Here is a 22,580-nt window from a genome sequence, read left to right as displayed (position 1 = left end):
ACTTCCTTTGTGGCCATAATTTCGATCATGCTCAAAGTGGACTAATAATATTTTATCAGTTTTCTCTCATTCATATATTGACCATTAACCGGGGAGAATCTTCTGAAATCATCAATGCTATAATTAGTTTTTCATTACAAATCAAAGGATAATAATGAAATATTGAACATACTTAATATTTTGTTTTTAGCTGTGGATTTTAGATTTGCAATTCATATAATGTTCCCTTCTAATCGAATTTGAGAGAAAAGTAGTTGCCAAAGATTTATTCAAAGAAATATTCTCAGTCCTCTGAACTTTAAAAAAATGAATACTTCCTACAGGGTTTGAACACACAAACTTATGATTGATAGACTATTGACTCAAACCGCTCGACCAGTTCGTACGTCTTCACTGAGCTTCTTTAGACTTTGTGTAAAGTGGTGTCCTGCTTTACACTTTTATGTCGATACGACTATAATTTTGTGGTAAACATTTTGGCGTTCAGGTCTTGCAATGCATAAGTCTTTTTCGTATAAACTACATTCAATTTTACGTCGTAATAACTTATATACAACAGGTTGAATCTGTAAAATGATTGGGATTGGAGTGATCGTAAATGTTTTCATAGTTAGGAGCCTGGATATGCAAACCCGCTTAACTTGGGGGTTTACTTCTGTGGAATTTGGTACAACCATTTCCTGAATTCCTGTATGTGCTTTTTCTTATTCACATCTTCCTTCATCACCTCTTTATTAAGGTAGAGTTCTGGCCATTGATCTCCAAGAACAAATCGTGGAAATCCATGCTTCTTTGTATCTAGTTATAAATACAGAACATCTGCATCTCATATGAGAATACGAAATAATTAAGGAAAATAATAAAACGGCATTTTGCGTGGCCAAGATATGTAGGTAAATTTATCATTATCCTCAGAGGGTAAACATTACTTCAATGCGGCCAACTTCCAAGATAGACATATGGCCAACTTACGATGTAATAAGTAGCTAATGTCTTATGGGGAAATTCAGTTACAATACAAACCAGGTCAAGGTGAGCAGGTGGCCAAATTGACAGATTTTACTGTATTTGAACATTTAACTAAATTTCAGCAGATCAACAATATCAGTCTAGTGTCCGACACTTAAATAGGTCATCCAAAGAAAGTTAGTGTAGGATGATGCTCTTCTCATGACATGGGTGGGAGTAAAATTGTACACATCTAAACAAACTTATATATATGTTAGTTGCTATGCGGGACTGTAATTTCGATCTAAGAATCAATGATATAATCGAAACAATATTTGAGAGCTAATGCAAAGTAAAGTCAAATCTTAGACATTTCGTCGTTAGAATAACCAGAAGAGTATCTAAAAAATTGCAATTTCTAGTGTAATACCGGTACCTTATATGATTTTACAACATCTATACGAGATCTCTACTGAGATCTATATCTATATATGACAGAACCGTCTGATACAATTACTATGCACCATTTCAACTGGTGGTCAAATTAATGTTCCACAGGAGGAGGCAATAAACTATCAGTTGCTATACGTTTGTTACTTCAAGGAGAAAATACGGTTTACCAAGTTCTACGAAGTAGTTTATCTTCAGACCACGATAAAACTATTTGATATTGTAAAAGGTACAATCTCTAAAGATTTTTAGGATATATTTAGATTAAGCAATGTGAAAATCGAAAAGTAAATGATGATTCTTTGCCAAGAAATACAGTTTCGAAATTCGCAAAATTCAATAGCTTAAAAATACCCTGAACAAAACGGGAACGTAATTTCTCTCACAATCAACATAGAACCCAGGGATAAATTTTGATGAGAGAGGAATTTACCTCTCACCCTCTGCCCGTTGCTCTGAAAATAATATTTTGGACACACAGAAAAAAGGTGTCAATTTAGAGAAACACCTCCACTAAACATCATACTAATATACAAGCACAATCTCGCATTCTTGATTTTCCTCATAATCTCCAGTATTCCTGCCTATCACGCTCTTGTAAAAATTTTCCTCTATCAGCACCTACCATTCTCATTCCATAATGTTCCAGCCCTACTCATGATCATTCTGCTCAATAGTTTGCACTTTCCTTCAGTCCCACGATGCAAATGACAGAATAATACCTTGAATAAATAGCTCGTTTACTCTAAAGTCATTGGTCTGTCAGGTGCTTCTCGTTCAAGTAGGATGTCCTGTGGTCACCGCAACGACTCCCATCGCTGTTTTATCTGACTCTCTTGGCTGATTTCTCTACCCTTGAGTTTCATTTGTTTGATATGTATCGTCACGATGCTAGATCAACACCAAAACATGTTACCTCCCACCGGTATCGGACTCGAAACCGCAAGCACAGAAAGTCAGAGCGTTAACTACTTGACTAAGCAGGAGTTCAATGTAGGGCTTCCTTGAGCACTGTAATTCAAAACTTTACTGGCGGAGAAGTTAGGAAACTTGAGAAGTTAGTTTTAGATAGAACGAAGCGGTATTGATCAAAACCTCTATATTAGATAACAAAGTACACCAAGAACATGGGAAAAATTCAAAAAGTTTAGCTTAGAAAATGAACTGACCTAGTTTTAATATTAAACGCATCATTTCTATTACAAGTATTACCTTTTACTTACCTTTATTACCTATGAATACAAATTGACCCGCCATACAAATAAAATATTCTGCCTCTGCCTCCCAATATTTTTTTCCTCGTTTAAAACCAGGAAATCTCTTGTTGAGAGCATCAGTAAAAGTACATTTTTTCGGTATTTTAATGTCCCTTACTAAAGGAGTGGATCCTGATGCAGTTTGGAATGCCTGTGTGATGGTCTGGATAGATGTCTGCCTATTACACTTTACGAACCTCTTCAACTGTCGGCGGTCTCTGTCAGTCAACAGACGAGGTCGGCCTGTACGCCTTTGTGCTGTACGTGTCCCTTCACGTTTCCACTTCACTATTACATCAGATACAGTGGACCTAGGGGTGTTTAGGAGTTTGGAAATCTGGTGTGCAGACTTCTGACACAAGTGACACCCAATCACCTGACCACGTTCGAAGTTCGTGAGTTCCTCGGAGCACCCCATTCTGCTTTCTCACGATGTCTAATGGGAACATATAGGAATTCTAATAGACCTATCTTCAAACGCTGTCAACACTGTATATCAAGATATCACTCATGATTAGATTTTCTAGATGTTATAATTTGTGTTCCGTAACATTTAACAAAACTTCATTTTGTTCTCCGTTGGCAACACTGCATTACATATGATGTTCTTGAGCTTGTCTGTGGGTACAATGTTTGCTTGCTATACTGTTGTGTACATGTCATTTTGATTACTTTAATCATTTTGAAGTTCTTTCTGTGTCAGTGTATCTTTTGCATTGCTATCTTCACATGATTCTCGATCCTTCTTTCCTCTGTATCTCCTGTATTTCTGGATGTCGGTCCGTAAAACTTCGGATTTCTCACTTTTCTTCACCCCTCTATTGACTGCGCATTGTTTGATTGGGCAATGCTACTATCAATATAAGATGTTACTTTGTGAGGTTTCTAACTTGATCTGGTCTAATTTAGATGTATATACATACGTATTGCCTTGTTAACATTTAATTTGAAGTTATATTTTATTTCCGGAATATTTTACCATAGAAGGATTCATACAAGTATTTGCTGTTGGTAGTTATCTTCCTTTGTGAGGTAGAGTTGTCAACCTGAGAGAACGCAATATAAATTGAGAACGCAATCGAGTTGGGCAACGAAGCCTTCTCATCCTATGCGAGAAGACTGATATTTGGACCAAGCGTTCTTCCCTATTTGCCATCTATGGGATGTACAGCCACCAGCATACTTATCTCCCCCCCCTGACTGCCCTAATTCCATTACTTCTAGTCCAGACCTTTTGCAGTTGTGAAGACACCCTGGCAGATGCAACCCAACTTACACGAAAGTTTTCTTGGTACTGATAGCAATTGGTAGCACTACTCCAGGTGTTTATGCAAGTAAAATTGAAGAGTAGTAACTTGCAAAAGAGTTTTTCATTCTAAGATGAATATCTATGATTCAGAGTGTGTTGCCCAATGAACACCATATACTAATCTCAATATTGATGTGTACGTAATGTATTATTTCATTATAAACTATATACAAAGAAATAAAAACACTGAATCAGAAAATGAGTGAAAGTAGATGAAAATATCAAATCTAGAACAAGTGCAGGAAATAACTTTGTAAATGATTGCCTCCATTGACAGACCTTCTCCAATTCTCCTCACTTCGACATGTTTTTCTTTCTGGAGAGAAGAACATCTTGCTTGTCACACTGAGTATGCATTGAAATTGAAATTGAAACATTTGAAAATGTTTGAATCTGGTGGGGATTGGTACGCAGGTCTCCCGAATAGAAGTTCAATGCTCTAAACACTTACTTACCGCGTCACTTCTTCCATCCAAACTATTACCTAGTTAAAATCGTTTCATTTAAGACTATACACAAGATACTAATGCTTGTATAAAGAGATGTTCCTTATGTTAGTGTCGAGATTTCCTTCTTTAACTCAAAAACAAGTTATATAGACCTTCCTTAATAAGGAAAATATCACAAAACTTTCTTCAAGTTGAGGTTACGTAATCGTTTTTGACGATGGTCCCGATTTACATTACAATTCTTCTTCGCCTTAACTTCTACTTTCCAAAGAAGAAAAGACGGCAGACATTATTTTCACATTCTTTGATCTCCATCAATGCGTGTACAAATAGAAAGTTTTACTTTATCTTCCGTATCTACTATTTTATTTCATCTTTGCATGAGGAATTTGTATCAGAGGGGTAAAGCAGGAAACTCCTATCGCAGCAAGCGGGTTCGAATCCCATCATGGCAACTATTTTTTTATTGGAAGGTATTATTTTCGTGATTGGTATTGTAATTATGTTATTTCTTTATTATTATTATTATTATTATTATTATTATTATTATTATTATTATTTCAATTTCAAAGTCGACACTTGGCTACATGCTTTGTATTTTTTGAAGTCTCTGATTGGATATCAAGTCTTTTTGTTGAAGAATCAATACACTCTACTGTAAGGGGTTAGGGGAGGGAAATATCATCATGTTTTTTTCTTTGTTACTTCCACGCTGAACCAAGCCTGCATACTACATTTCACCTTTTTATTTCTAAAGGTTTTAATGACCATAAGAGAGTGGGAGAATAACTAAGAGATCAATGAACTACGCGTATTAACAACATCTAAAGTATCAGGTTGTCGGAAAAGTCATGATGTATTATGCTAAAAGATGACATGATGAATAGGTATACTAGAGTTATTCAGATCTATGCAATTATGTCATATGTAGCTAAGAGAATGAGCGTCTTGTGTATTAATATAGCTTTTTGTTAGGTGTTGTTTTTACAGATTTGACGACACATAGAAGATGGAAGACCAAATATTACATTTTCACTATATTTTATTGTTTTACTTCAGGAAAGGGAAGAACGCGCGAATAGTCTTTGTGATTTTAACTGTCCTCACTGTTTCTGTGTTCTTGTCCCTGTTCTTAAAAAGTAACTGGGTGAAACGAGTAAAATTAAGTAAAACGAGTAAAAATTTGAAACATAAGGTGCTGAGGAAGGTTCGTTAAATTAGTTAAGTTGAAAAATAATAATGAAGGAAACACCAGATTCCAGTCAAGAGAAGTGTCTGTTAAGGGTTCGAAGCCCTCTAAAGGCCAGTTTTTCCTTCACGTCCTTGAATGTTTGTATGTTTTTTTTTTTTCAATTTAGAGTTGAATTCTCTAGACTACTATTCTCTCTACATAACACTTTACAATTTTATCATGACTGAAATCAGTGTTTCAGTATTTTAGTGTTATGAAATACAGATCCTAAAACAGACCAAATTCGTCATGACTTTTTCAACAACGTGATAACAGAGCTTTCAGAATATGATTTAGTACTTTTTCTAAGCACGGTGACTATCTTATCCAGAAAACGGAAATAGTATCCAGAACAAAACACTCAACAATATGTCGAATCATTGCGAGACAAAATATAAATGGTAACGTTTTTCGAGTTCAACTTGGAGGGGAACAATGCTGCGACACCAGATATTGTAATGTATTTAGTTGAGCCAGTGCAATATATTGCAATGTATATGGAAAATTCCCATTTATTAATTAACTATTATCTATGTATAAAAAGAAGTGAAAATGAATGCAGGTATAAAAGGAATGAATGCAGGCTTTGTCAACTGATACCATAGGCATAAATTAAAATAAATCGTAAGATTTAACAACTTCAGTGTTCCGTAACAGCCAAGTCATGAAATTTTCTTACACCAAGATGTAGAGATTCGTACTGTTCTTAGAATCAAAGTATTAGAGTTCGTATAGGGGGAACAAACTTGGTTCTACATGAAGTAACATTTAAAGTCAGGCTGAGCAATTTGATTACATGAAATATTTTTGATGAGATGGTTTATTTTTAATAAAACACAATGTAAATTATCGTTAATAATAATAATAATAATAATAATAATAATAATAATAATAATAATAATAATAATAATAATAATAATAATAATAATAATAATAATAATAATAACAGAATAACAGAATTACAGTATAAATTATGTAAAAAATACCTTTCAATAAAGAAAAATAGCTCCCATAACGGGATTCGTAACCGGGTCGTTGTCATAGGAGTCTCCTGCTTTCACACTTCGCCTCAAATTCCTCAAGCGTAGATAAGAAAATAAACTAGTAGTTACGAAGATAAACATATAACTTTCTATTTCTACACGTGTTGACACAATTCAAAGAATGTGAACATAATTTCTGCCGTCTTTTCTTCTTTGGAAATTGGAAGTTAAGGTGAGGAAGAATTGTAATGTAAATCGGGACTACCGTTGAAAACGATGACGTAACCTCAACTTGAAGAACGTTTCGTGATATTTTCCTCATTGTTGAAGGTCTATATAACTTGTTTTTGTGTTAAAGAAGGAAATTTCGAGTAAGTCATTGTGACACTCACATAAGGAACTTCTCCTTATAGGATCATTAGTATCTTGTATGTAGTATTCCATGAAACGATTTTAAGTAGCTAATAGTTTGGGTGGAAGATGAAAGTAACGCGGTAGGTAAGTGTTTAGAGCATTGAACTTCTATTCGGGAGACCCACGTACCAATCCCCATCAGGTTCAAACTTTTTCAAATGTTTCAATTTCAATTTCAATGCATACTCAGTGTGGCAAGCAAGATATTCTCCTCTTCAGAAAGAAAAACATGTTGGAGTGAGGAGAATTGGAGAAGTTCTCTCAATAGAGACAATGATTTACAAACTTATTTCCTGCACTTCTTCTAGGTTTGATATTTTTGTCTACTTTCAAGCATTCTCTGATTCATGCGTGGTCATTATTTTTATTTCTTTGAACATACGGTATATAATAAATTAATACATTACATACACAGCAATATTGAAATTAATATATGGTGTTCATTTTACAACACGCTCCGAAACATAGAGATTAATCTCAGAATTGAGAACTGTTTCGTGCGTCATCTACTCACAATTTTACTTGATAAAGAGCTGAGATTAATTGAGTCAGTACTACCAGCTGATTCAGTGCTATCAGTGCCGAGAAAAATTAGTTGCGTGTGTTGAGTTGCGTTTGTTATGGCGTTTTACAAACTGCAAATGATCTGAATTCCAAGTAGTGGAATTAGGGCACTCAGGGAGGGGGGAGATACTTATGGTGGTGGCTGTACCATACTACGATGCAGAATAATGCTCTTGCTTGTTATGATGTTACAGTATGGCGTTCTTGATGGTAAATTACATCTGTAATTCTGAAATATTAATTGAGTGGGTGAGCGAAACAGTGGTCTAACCCACATTTTTAAAAATTGAGAAAAATCAAGTTAAAGTTAAATACATGTGGTTTGTACAATATACCAAAAGGAAGTATAAGTGGTTGAATGTGTCATACAGTGTATATACATATATTGTACAAAAAACACATATGTTTAAGTTTAACTTGATTTTTCTCCATTTTAAAAAATGTGGGTTAGACCACTGTTTCGCTCAACCCCTCAATTGCGACTGTGCGCACAATTGTATTATTTTATGTGTTTAGATATGAACACAACAGAACTAGTTAGATTCAAATTGTGGTCAGTTTTTTTTAAAAATATCTAATTGTTCTATTCTCATGTATTTTCAACTTCTTATTACAGACGTGATTCCTTGCGAGGATCAAGATGAATTAGAACACAACATTGATATGTTGAAACCTGTAGTACCACGAGGAAAGTTAGTTGGTATAATATTTGAGGGGAATTTCACAGATGACCATATACCTGAGCACTTATCATATACGATTCGCCATGACTTTAGCGATTTTTATTGTGCAATCGAATATCCGTGTGAGAATAGCGTTGGTGGATCAGGGAAGTGCAGTAAGTAAATTAATATATTAACTTTATTAGTGTCAAGGTATGAGCTAACAATTGAGCGACTTAGGAAAACATAATGGTAAACACCACTTGCGGTAAAATTGAGGTATTAGGTGGAATAGGTTGCGATCGAACCACAAAATAGTATGTAGGTAGTTTAATTTTGGAAATGTACGTGCAGATGGTAGGGAAAGCTTGTTTGTCATGCGTCATTGCATTAAATTGCATAGGAACGTTCAACTTTTTTTCCAGATTGCTCGAAAGTTACAAAATGTGACATAGCATTTTGTTTCCCCGAGCCGCTCAATTATAAATGGCGACAATTACATTTAAGAAAGAAGGTTCTCCGACTTACAGGATACCACGAACGAGCAAGAACTTCGTATCATTTATTTATTGGGAATTTGCACAAATTTTAAATTCTATTTTACTATAACTTTACAGAAAGGTCCGTATAAAACATTACAATTGTATCCTAGTTCCTCCGCTAGACTGGTAGCTAGTCCTAGCTTGATTCCAGTAGGAGAATTTTGAAGTTTGAGCATTACGGTGGCTCAGTTTCTTAGCTTTGGTGCTAAAAAGGACGAAAAACGGCAGTCCAATCCAATTATTGTTACCTACACATAATGTACATCTACTTGACAACCAACTGACATCAATCCTGAGAGCAGTTTGAGATATGTCACCCTTTGCTCATATATGTTTCATTGATGTACACTATGCTTGTACAGTAAGTACAGTGTACATTTGCACATGATATAATAATACCGGAGATGGCCTTGGTTTCAATACAATCAGATCCTAGATTCCACACGTACAGACATTACCGGGTGAAATGCTGGCGACGGCAATTTTGTCGGAGAAGGCTCCGACAATGCTGATCTTCCCTCTGGGATCGACTTTGGTGGGAGCAATACTTTCCTATGAGGATCCATACGCCAGTCCTTTTACCCTTGAAAACTTTTAACCCTGGAAATATTTACCTGTTTGTCGGTTTCTGATTATTTTAAAGAGAAAAATCAAAAGTCACATTTAAAATTGATATTATTGAATATGATCTCTCAGGGTATGCACTCACTTCGAGAAAGATGGCTTTATATCCGAAAATTTATTGGAGATAATATTTTCCTAGGTAATTAATATCTGCCTGTCAGTTCCTGGTTACGTCAAAGACATAATCAAATCTTATTATAAATTGATACCATTTCGTGTTATCTCTTAACAAAGGCACTCGCTCTGAGCAAGATGGCTTTATATTCGAAAATTTGACATGAGGTAATATTTTATTAGGAAATTAATCCCTCCGTTGGTTTCTGGTTACTTCAAAGAGAAAACAGAATGGTGGATTATAAATTGACATCATTCCGTGTGTTATCCTAACAAACACATTCACTTTGGCCAAGTTTGTAGGCAGATAAAATTTTCGTAGTAAGTCATTACTCACCTTGTCGGTTAGTCGTTATTTCAAAGGCAAAAATCAGACGTTTCTATATTAATATATATAATTGTATGTTCTTTGTTAGAAATTACGATTAGGCCTATTTCATTCCATTCATAGTTCTATCTAAAAGAGTGACGCTGTTTCGGCAACTAGTTAGTTGAAAGATGCGGTCAGATATTTAACTGCAAAGTGATATCATTATATGTTATCTATTTGATTACGCAGTCATTTTGGACAAGATGGCTTATGTGCGAATATTTGCTTGGGAAAAATATATTTTTCCCAGGAAATTATTCTCTCAATTTCTGATTATTTGGAAGACAATGTCAAATGTCAGTAGAGTAAGGTCACCTTGTCTCAATTTGGAACCAAATGTAGTGATTTTTATAACCAGATTTAGTAACATTTTGTTCTCTTTTATGACCCCTTTTTCTATGCTGCTAAAATAGTATGGGGTGTACTCGTTCTCTTTCACGATCCTTATTAAATATAGCGAGATTACGGAAGCATTGTTTTCAACCCTTCTTTAACATAACAGAGATTATAATTACCTTCACGCACACACATACACCTACACACACACACACACACACACACACACATGGAGGTGAAGTTCAAATATAATTAAAAATTCAATATTGCTTTATTATTATACTGAACTTCTCATTAGTGAATACATTATAACATCATTATTATTATTATTAATATTGAAAAACATTGGTAGAAACATAGGTAATGAATAATAGGTAATGAAGCCCTAAAGACTAAATATAAAAAACAATAATATCCACAATATTGAGATAAGTCACCCTGAATATGTTTATTATACCATGTATAAAATAAACAGTTTCGTTTTAAAAAATACTTAGACCCTATATGACATTGTGTATAGGGTGGTAGCCCGTAACTATCAAGAAACTCTCCCATACGCGTATTAGATATATAAACAGCAGCACAATGTTCACCAGGCTTATTACTAGAATGAGTATTTATAATTATGGCTGCAGGAAATGTATGAATAAACCGAATTAGTTGATCTGCAGCATATACACCTATAAAATGATTTTTAGGCAAATTTTGTTGTAATGGGTCATAAAGTTTATTTAACATTTTAATTAATTAATATATATTTTTCTCTGGAAATCAATTTCTAGTTCTGAGGAGAATTCACCGTAAAAAAAATGCTGTTACAGGAGATGTCAATGCTTACTTAAAATAAACCTCTAATTTTACACTTCTTTGGCGTTGAGGACTAGTATGAAATGCAGCACTAGCACTAGAATTGCGAATTAAATCAAACACTAGTAGAGTATAACTATTAGGATATTCGGAAAGTGAAATATTATTACCTTGATTAGGATAATAAATATCAGAAACTGTAAATAACGTAGGATATGCTTGTAAGCTATATGGAATAAGAATATAAAGCTTTTTATTAGTGCTGTCGAATTTTTGTGACATTTGCTGTTTTCGGTTTTGGAGAAAAGCAGTTTTCTGAAAACCAAAAACCGCAAATGAGGTATTTGAAACTGAAACCGAAAAAGCGGTTCTCAAAACCGAAACCGCAAAAGCGAATTTCCAAACGGAAACCACAAAAGCTCTTTTCGACAGCGAAAGCCGCCCGAAACAGTGTTTGCGGTTTCATAAGCGAAACCATGTTTGTCCTTTTGAAAGCAGAAACAATGTTTGCTGTTTTTAATTACACCTTTTAACAATATTGTGAAAGCATCTATCGATCGAGACAATTGTATTGATTTTTATGTTATAACTTTTTTTTATTTGCTCCAAGACTATTATGGTAATATGTGCAACACTGTGCGAAAGGGATAGTTGATTGGTTGTACAAGTCAAGATAAATAGAAAATAAGGTATATCCCTATTTAAGATCACTACACATGCAACTCATGAAATTCAGTTTGTAACCTTACCCACTTAGACTGAGATCTTTTATATTTGTATCACTACCTGTATGTATCAGTGTCTTATAAACTTGTTGTTGGCATTTCAACGAAGAAATTATACCAAATGCCTAAATTGACGGTAATACCAGTACCAGATGTCCATGTGAGGCACTGAACAGAATGAGGCTCCCGTGATAAATCTATTTATTTATTTATTTATTTATTTATTATCAACACAACAGGCTATAGCCCAATTACAGTGTTGTAAAATACGCAATTACATGTTCGTAACTCTTGATAACATAACTTGAGTTCTCAACTCTTGATAACTCATGATAATGGCATTCCGAAATTTCTTAGGCGACATATCACATATATCAAATTCATTGTTATTTGTACACATTCTATTATAGAAAGCTGTTGTCCTCCAGATTGGTGATTTCATCATTATATTAGTTCTTGATTTTCTGCAGTAATAAAGACCAGTGTTTCTACGTACTTTTAACGTGGGGACATGAAAATTCAATAAAGAAACTAAATCAGGACAATCCAAAATATTTTGCGTTACTTTTTGAATGAATAATAAATCCATCATATGTCGCCTTTGTTCTAGTGTAGGAAGATTAAAGTTAGCAAGTATGGTTTTACAGCTGTCAAATGTAGGATAAATGTGAGTTTCTTTATATGTTAGAAATTTAAAAAATTTTGTTTGTATTCTTTCTAATTGCTTGCGATGTTTTATGTGAGTCGGATTCCAAATAGTAGAGGCATACTCTAACTTTGAGCGAACATATGCATTGTACAACTTCTGTAATGTTGAACAGTTCTTAAATTCTTTTCCCGTTCTAATTATGAATCCTAATAGCTTGAAGGCTTCGCTTGTTATATTTACAATATGATTGTCAAAGGTTAACTTAGAATCAAACGTAACACCAAGATCTTTAACTGAGTCATACCTATTTATTATATATTTATTAATTTCATAATTAAAGTGACGAGGTGATTTGCTCCTAGTGAATGATAATACTTTGCACTTGCTTTCATTGACCCCAAGTTGATTCGAGGAGCACCAGTTACCAATGTGATCTAGACCTTGCTGCAGCTTTATGTTGTCGTCCACAGAATTGACAGAATTGATATATTTTTAGATCATCGGCATATAGTAATTTTTCATGGTCAGGAATACAGTCAGGTAAATCATTAATAAACAAGAGAAATAATAATGGTCCTAAATTTGAACCCTGAGGGACTCCTGAAGATGCAATATATTCTTTAGATTTGTATGCATTAAAAAGAACGGATTGTTTATGATTAGATAGGTATGATGAGAAGAATTTAATCAGGGACGGAGAAAAGTGAAAAAGCTTTAATTTTTCTAGTAATATGTTATGATTAACTTTATCAAAAGCTTTTTCAAAGTCAATATAAATCACATCTACTTGGCTGCCTACATCTAATGAATTCGCTATAAAATCTGTAATAATTACAAGATTTGTTATTGTGGATCTTTGTGAAATAAAGCCATGTTGTTTAATTGAGATAACCGGTTTGACGTGATTAAGGATTCGTCGATACAAGATATGCTCAAATACTTTGGCAAAAGCAGGTAATATTGCTATGGGTCGAAAGTTGGTAATGTCTTGACTATTGTTGGACTTCGGAATTGGACAAGTTAAAGCTGTTTTCCATTTGTCTGGAAAAGTGCTTGTTCTTAGTGATAAATTGAATGCAATTAATAGGGGATATTTAAATATATCAGCGCAACCCTTCACAATGTAGGAGGGAAGTCCGTCAGAACCAACTGCCATTTTGGACATAAGGTTCTTAATAGCCATTTCTATTTCATTCAAATCTATCTGGCAAATATTTAGTGCTTCTATGCTACCATATATGTTATCTCCCAGATGGATTTTGGGATCAATTATCGTTTCTGAAGAGGAAACATACACTGATCTAAAATACTTCGCAAAAGTATTGGCTATTTTCTCGTTACTACACAGATTATGACCCTGAAACTTTAATGATTTGGACGGTAGATGTCTTTTCCTATTTTTAATAAAATTCCACAATTCACTTGAATTCTTAGTAATAATATTTTCAGTATTATTTAAGAATGTTTCATAGGCTAATTTGATGTCATTTTAACTTCTTTTCTCAAACGAGCAAATTCCATGTAATATGAGGTACTATTGCTAGTTTTTAGTTGAAATTTTCTACGATAACTTGCCTTAGCCTTCAACTTATTAATTATGTCTTTAGTGAACCAGCACGGAAATTTCGAGGCAGAGTTTTTCCTGCGAGGGGCGCAAGTATCGAATATTTCATAGATAATATCATATAGCCTACTCACTAGGTCATTAAAATTATTGTATTCCCTTAGGCATTCCCAATCGACACCCATTAAACTAGTGACATAAAATTCGCCTTTCTAAAATTGTAGCCAAAAATGTTAGAATTATGACCTACTTTTGAACAACATTCGTGATGCACATTTATTACTATAGTGGGATGATTTTGATCTTCTGGCACTAATGGTACTAATTCCCTGATAATTTCAACAGATTCTAGTGTAGATAAAACTAGATCTAGAGTACGATTATTATTGTTTTGTATGTGATTAAAAGATTTCATATCATAAAAAACAATGAAATTATGTAAATTTTGACATTTTACGGTACTATTTTCCAGATTAAATTCATTGTTTTCTATTTCTCTAATGTTAAAATCACCAACCAGGAGAACAGAACAGCCTTGGGGACACTTACTTTCAATACGTTCAAAAAAAAAAAAAAAAAAAAAATACACATCTATACTTGAATTTGGTTGGAAATAAACTACACATATAAAAATTGTTTTACCCCCAGTCGTGATTTTGACAATAACACAATCAAATTCATCATCATAGCTGTCTATTATACTGAGATTGTATTTCTGCAAAGCTGCCACAAGAACTCCACCCCCCCTAGATTTGCCTAGTTTATCAACATTGCGATCCTGACGCGCCACAGTATATCTATTATCAAATAGTTCCGCATCATAATGCTTTTCATTTATCCATGTCTCTGTTATTGTAATAATGTCATAATCATGCGACAGAACATTGCAGAAAAAATGTTGGCTTTACCACGCAAACTATTTGCATTTTGATAATAGACTCGTAAAGCAGTCCTTGTTCTAGTGTCACCAGTAAGTACGCCAGAATTTTTTACTTGCGGGGTGTTCAACATAAAAGGAGGGGTGTGCTCTCAGAATAGTGATATATTTTTTAAACAAACTCAAACAAGAAATCAGTATATTTTGTTACGCAACTATTGCAATTCTATTATTATTATTATTATTATTATTATTATTATTATTATTATTATTATTATTATTATTATTATTATTATTAATAATAATAATAATAATATCAGATCTTTGCAGTGGTAGGTTCAATAAAGTAAGTTCACACATTTGAACATTTATTATTATTATTAAACTAAGTAATACAGTGAAACCTCTCAAAACGGACATCGGTGGAACCGATTATTTGTCCGTAAATGAGAGTTGTCCCTAAAAGGAAGGGTTCTCTCTCATAACACCACACCACATATATTTATGGAATGGAAGAATAAAAAGTTTGTCCTCGTATGAAGATGTCCACTATTGAGAGATGCCCGTTAAGAGAGGTTTCACTGTATTAGGAATTAACAACAATTATTTTACCCAGTAATTACATGTGAATTGATTACATACGAATTATTGTAATTATTTTGCAAAGTTCTGCTATTATTTCAATTTATTCACCCCCAGCAAGTTTTAGTGGGTGATTTTTTTTTAAATATTAATTGGGAAAAAATTCCCTAGTCCCATGTTGAAATCACATTCGTTTAGTAATTAATACTGTACATAGTTCCAATTTCATTATTTTAATATTCTAACTCTGTTGTTAACGTTAATTGTTGTAATATTATTTGATCTCTTAATATCCGTTCCTGTCCCTTCCTGGCTACGTTATTGTCTCTGAATATCTTTCATTAGAAAATTATTCATTGATTTAGTTGTTTTCCAGAAATCCAGTTTTTCAATTTACAAATATTTTGTACCTTTCTGTTTTGTCTTCTTTAATATATCCTAATTTTAATAATCCCACGGCTCATAGTGGTCTGGTCTCTAATAAATAGTTGAAAAGTGACCAAAAATGGCCAAAAGCATACGAAAAAGAGACAAAATCTCATCATACCCCTTTTTCCCTTTGTCAATTTCTCCATCACCTCTCTGTTTGTTTGTTGTTTTGCTTCTTCTTTACTTCTTCTTTTTGAGCTTCCTCCTTTCTTAGGTTTTCAGAGTAAGCTTGGTAGTTACGATAAGCAGACTTAGCAGATGTAAAAAGCTTCTGAGTAAGTGGAACCAGTTCTGGCCTATTTCCGAATTTCTTCATCCCAGACATTACATTTAACTTCGCATTAAGAGTTCTCAAAAAGTGAAATATTCAAATTCATCACCTACTCTTAAGAAGAACATACAAGAAGCATAACACAAGATGAACATGATGAACCACCAAACACATACGCACAACGTTGAATGGAGCGTTGACTATTACGAGAGAAAACTAAAGGATTATTATGATAGAAGAAAGAATAGACACAGAAGGGTTCTCAATCCCACCTTGAGAGCTTAAGCATCCACCAACCGTCCTTCTGCTTTAGAAAGAATAAAAGCTGAAGTGAGAATAAAGCTGACTGTTTCACATGTGGCAGCAAGTATTGAAGCTTTCAGAAGAGTAATGAGTAACAAGTTTCTGCCTTTTTCCATTTATATTTTTCTTAGAAAATTGCCAATGCAAAACATAAATCACACGAAAAAGTCACTTTACCTCTCAAAAAAGTAACTTTTAGTGCCAAATTTAAAAAAAAAAAGTAACTTTTAGTGACCAACTTGAAGAAAAGTAAATTTTAGTTAAAAAAGTGACTCGCTATGAGCCCTGTTCCGCTCAATGAATTTACGTGAATAAAAATATACTTTACAAAAAATTAAGCTAGCGCCAAATGCGTTCCTGTATAACTAGACTCAGTCTAAAATATATATATATATAATTTTACTTCGATCGATCTCTTCATTTCTAAAAACGTTTTGACTACATCTTTCTAACGTCCGACCGTTGGTACACCACTTGCAGAGTAGGCTCGAAACCCTCCACAGAGCTTTGGGGGCCCATGAATATATTAGGAGGGGCCAAATCATTAAAAATTCTCTTACAAATATCTAAATTGTGCATTTTGTATTGAGGTCTGGAGGGGACATGAAAAATTTAGGGAAGGCCAGGCCCTCGCTAGCCCTCCTCTGGTTGCGAGCCTGTTGCAGAGTAGCACTTGACCAACTAATTCTGGTATAGGTTTCTTACTATATTGTCACATTTTTCCTTATTGAGGAGGAGGTAGGTGAATGGCCACTCAAGACGTTGCCAATTTCAGTCATCTGCATCTGTTCATCAATCTCTTTTCTCGGAAACGACCGCGGAACCCAGGAGGGTAGGTATCAGCGGTCTGTTTTGTCAATTGTTTCGATCGAAACCGCCCGAAACAATGAGGTCATGTGGTTCTCGAAGCCGTACATGAGAACGAGGTCGCTTCGTATTTTGAAGTGAAATAAATAAATAAGAATATAGCCTTCCTTCCTAAACGCTACACCTTTTTTAACTTGATGTAATAAATAACCTATATGATACTGATTGATACAATTGGATTTGGCGGAGTATTCCTTTTCCATCCAGGGGTGTGTGTAAAAAAATTTGGAGGGGTGTTAGGGGGGTGTTGGGGGGGTGTAGATTACTCCCTGAGTGTCACCACTGATTTCACATACCACTTGATTGTCCACTTCACTGTTTTGAGAGAAACAAGACTTACCGACAACCAATTCATTTTCTTCACTTTCCTTCCTCTGTCAATCCCTATATCTGGCTGGTTGGCTCAAGGTCGCGCGGGTTGGTTTCTTCTGTTGTCTCTTCTCAGCGGGTGGCGGTTCCTTCCACATAGACAAGCCTTTGGGGGAAGCACTTTGATTGTCCACACTCAATGTTGTAACCTCTGTTGTCATATTTTGGTTTAACTCATGTTCTGTTATTTCTTCATTGCGTGTTTGAAGCTCTTCTAGTGTGTATGACTTCCCATTTATACACAGTTTATTGTACTGAAGTCTTGCACGGTCACCTTGTGAGCGAGCATCCTTCAAATAACGTAGGAGATGTCTTCTCGTTTGCCTGACCGATGCTGAGAAATCTTCTGTAATAATTACAGGAGTTCCTTTTGCTCGATAGGCATTTTTAAGCACCTCACTTTTTTTCTTGTACGACGAGAATTTCACAATGATAGGACTGTTGGGTCCACGTCCAAGACGATGAGCCCTTTCCACTGCCAAGGTATCCAAATCAACTTTTAATTGTTTGGTCACAAATTCCTTTACACGTTCTTCTGATTCTTCCCATGACTCAGTTCGATTACATGTACCAATATTCCGAAATATAAGATTATTTCGACGCGATTGGTTCTCAAGTTTGTCCAAAAGTTCACAATTAAAAGCCAATTGTGATTTCAGTTTCTCGTTTTCCTTTTTCACTGCACTTAATTCTGTCATTACCACTTCAAGTTGCGAACTTAGGTCACTAGTCGTTTTGAAAATACCAACGATTTTTTTTATCCATTTCCTCAAGTTTTTTGTACAGATCATCTATTGATTTGGGTCCAGGATTCATCTCAATCCCACCTATAACTAACAGCATTCCAATAATTAGCCCTAGAGAAAACATTCTCAGGACCGAGACACTGAAATCAGAATTCCCGTACAGTTTGCTATACTTGATTTTCACTTTGGCCACAAAAGGTCCTATGCGGCCTCTCCAAGTTACAATGTTACACTTGAATGCACTCCGGAGCGACGCGAAAACACGTCCGAACAGCTCAAAGACTAACGCGTCTAGTTTACGACGGTAGCAGTGCCACTGGACTGGAGTCTGCAAATTCAACAAATCTGTTAATATACAATACACGTTCCATCGCTAATTTATAGTTTGGTTCATTAGCCTTTGTAAAACATTTGTGTTAAAATGAAACTTAACGTTTAAGTCAAGAAAATACATCGTAGACTTCGTCCTTGTTCTCTGTTCTACTTTTTTCTGAATTTAAAGTTAACCCTACATTTGCTCATCAGAAATAAAATATATAAGGCATGTCCAAATGGAAGTGGGACTGATGCATTTAAGCAAAGGTTTGTTTAGTTTTAATGTATATCATAAATTGAAAAGTGCTACATAGGGGACACGATCTGTATAACAATACTGTCTATACACAATTACCTAGGTGGTTGAGACAGCTGTCCCATTGGTCCACGAGACGATGGATACCGTCAATGAAGAAAGACGTTGGTTGCGTGCGGAACCATTGTTCAACTGTTTCTAGGACCTCATCGTTGTCACTGAACCGGCGTTATTTCAGTGCATTTTTTAGTGGCCTGAGCACATTAAAGTCGTAGGCGACAGGTCAGTTCTGTAAGGGAGGTGCTGTAGAACTTCCCACCCGAAGTGGTACAGAAGATCTTTGCACACTTGTGCCACATGAATGCGGGCATTATCTTGCAACAGAATAACCCCTTTTGACAACATGCCACGTCTGCGATTTTTAATGTCAGTTCCACTAATACCTTCTGTCGACAACAATTGGATTACTGCGCGCTAAGCCTGTTTGGAGGAATCCATGGCACGCTGTTACCCGTTATCTCGCTTTTGTTGCAGTCAGCAACACACAGACCTTATCCACTGTATGCACTGTTGCCAACCTCGAAAAACAAAATTATCGATTTTCGTCTTTAAAATTATCGTATACTGCGAAAAATTATCGTATATTCGTTACGAACGTGATAATTTTAGAAACAAGTATAATACTACTAATAATAGCACTAAAATATAATAAGCTTACGTAGTACCCTTCAGTTTCGAACTCCAAATCGGTTTTTTCTAGCCTTGGATGCACACAGATAAATAAATAACATTTACTTTTTTTTTTTACAAAATGCCAGGAAATCTGTAGTCTACTTGCAACAGAATTATATTTTCCCATCATTGTGTTGCACCCATCGGATGCGAAGCCTAATACTTTTCCAAGTGGAATATTACCGGTACTATTTGTTAAAGTATTATATAGGACCTCATAGAGCAGTCGCACCTTCATGTGCAGCTTCCATATTTTAACACAATAAATTTGTAACACTGCAAAATATTTTGTTTGTATTTTCATACTATTTTCATTGAAATATCTCGCACACACACGCATATTTTTTGTAGTCGAAATATCTGTAGGACTCATCGACCATTAAGCTGAATTTTTGTTTCTGTAACGTATCATTCAATTCCTTCAAATGACATTTTTGTCACACCCGTTCTCTTAGTTCTACATAATTGAATCTTGTTAGCAATTTTGGAATCAGAGAACGCATTTTTAATTACATCTATTGCGTGATCTGACGTATTAATAGAAATATAATGTTCGGCTACAGTTTATTTGCACATTCAAAAACTGCAAAAAAGTGTACTTTCTAAAATTATCGTATATTCACCTATTATCGCAAGGGCATTATCGTATATCGTATTAAGGCTTAAATTATCGTATATCACGATAAATTATCGTATGGTTGGCAACCCTGACTGTATGTCAAATTTCTCCTGACGTACACGGCCATCTACCAGGGAAATCGCTAAGTTCTACCACTGGGAATAACGGCGCTCCAACCTCAGTCCCACTTTCAGTTGGGCATGCCTTATATATGAGATTACGTACAGAAACAGCAGACTGTCTATTGCACTTCCAAGCTTTGTGCTGATAAAATCTGATACAAGTTTTTCATTCACAAAGAACAATATCCTGTTACTGGAGTGTGAGGGTAAGACTGTGTTAATGGTTGAGTGTTACGTTTTGAACTAACAAAGAAAGCCGCAGCAGTGTTGCAAGATGATCTGCATTAAATTTTCCTATTCAAGGATCAGAAATTACCTTTTTTACAGAAGATTTCCCTACGCCTAAATCTATTATTATTATTATTATTATTATTTCAATAACTACTTCTACAATTGTAAGTAAAGTTTCAAATAACGTTGTTCTTAAAAATATAATTCTCTCTTTCTCTCTCTCTAACCGCCTCCCACACACACACACACACACAGCACTACACTTCTACAGTAGAATCAACAGGCATTAAGTAGTATTAACCAGGCCTGTATCCACGGGGGGGCAGGAGGGGCCGGGCCCCCCTAAATTTTGGCTGGCCCCCATAAAATTTCATGGTAGGCTTGCAAATGAACTATAATATGGTGATGAAATGATTGGGTCGGCACCCCCAAACTTCTACCGGCCCCCCCCCTAAAATTTCGGGCTGGCTACGGGCCTGGTCTTAACACTGACGCAGTCGAGTCTTTGAAGTTTGTAATCAATAGATTCCTTTTTATAATAATAATAATAATAATAATAATAATAATAATAATAATAATAATAATAATAATAATAATAATAATAATAATAATAATAATAATAATATTCTTTCCCCTTGTTTTTTTTTAAAAAATAGCACTGCTACTCTTTCTTTTGTTAACCAAAAAGCACCACTTCCCTTTCTTTAAAAAAGAAAGAAAGAAAGAAAGAAAGAAAATCCAGATTACGATACACAATTTTATTGTTGATTTGTTGCCATTCAGATAAATGTGAATGTTGTGGTTTTGCATGTGTTGACTGTTTCTTATCGCAAGTCCCAGACACCTGCAATAGGTTATACGTAAAAGAGACACCGATCATGTTTTATTCTGTATTTTTTTTACTACACAATAACGATAGACATGCCTCTTTGTGAGAAATTGCAACTTATTTTTTTTATTCTGCCAATTGTAAAAGTATACTCAACTAGAATTTCCCTACACTTTAAGACATTTTAAGAAAAAAAAAATACCGTTTTTTCCTTCTGCGAATGGTGTGAACAGTTTTGCGAAGGACGGGAGCTGGTGACAAATGAAACGCATGGAAACATTCGCCCGACTGCAGTCACACCAGTGAATATCGCATAGTATGTTGAGCAAATGATTCTTGAGAACCAGCGAGTAACAGTGGGGGATATTGCTGCCAAGGTGAATTAAGCCAAATCTTTCCTTACGCTTTGCCACGGTGGCTCAGTGGTGGAGTGTTCGTCTCTGGTGCGTGGGGTCCCTGGTTCGATCCCAGCTCGCGCCATGTGGGCTCTGTGGTGGATAAACACCATTTGTGCGGGTTTTTTCTCGGGATTCTCCCGTTTCCTCCCACTTCCTTCATTCCACCGTTTCATTCATTTCTCATAATCAGCGTCTATCTTAGCCTTAGTGCATAAACGTGGGGCGTTAAACTAAATATTTCATTTGTTTAAGCTTTCTTTCTTACGAGATTACTCTGTATAAAGACACAACAATCATTCAATAAACTGAAGTTCCTAATGACACCCGTCAATCCGCAACTCACAATTTGCTGTTGAAGAGACCAAATAGGCCCCTACTTTCATTTCTTAGGATGAGGCGCTGTCATCTGTCCTCTAATTTCGCAAGAATGCGAGGCTAAGAAGGGTGATGGGTTCAAATCCCGGGACTGAGTATCTTGACTGAGAGTTTTGTTTGTTTTCCTGTCATTTTAGATGAATCCTGGAATTGCATCTTGAATGAAGGCAACGGGCGCTTTCTTCTATTTCGCTGTACAGTTCATATTTTTCTTGAATTATCCTTTCATTTTCCTCTACATGGTTAACCTAACGGTATAAAT

At 35.1% G+C, this 22,580-nt stretch overlaps 1 protein-coding gene across 1 annotated transcript in view; it reads left to right on the top strand.

Moving 5' to 3' along the window:
• The window catches only part of LOC145660864 (phospholipid-transporting ATPase ABCA3-like), a 172,046-nt gene that overhangs the window by 50,351 nt on the left and 99,115 nt on the right, over positions 1-22,580 (top strand). The window contains exon 2 of the mRNA XM_081726291.1: positions 8,221-8,442. Coding sequence (XP_081582417.1) covers positions 8,221-8,442 — 222 coding nt within the window. The remainder of the gene's footprint in view (positions 1-8,220; positions 8,443-22,580) is intronic.

This window comes from Thermobia domestica, chromosome 9 (assembly GCF_964235325.1).
Source record: "Thermobia domestica chromosome 9, izTheDome1.hap1.1, whole genome shotgun sequence".
Classification (NCBI taxonomy): Eukaryota; Metazoa; Arthropoda; class Insecta; order Zygentoma; family Lepismatidae; genus Thermobia; species Thermobia domestica.
The sequence above is the reverse complement of the archived record's forward strand: the minus strand, read 5'-3'. Positions and strand labels throughout refer to the sequence as shown.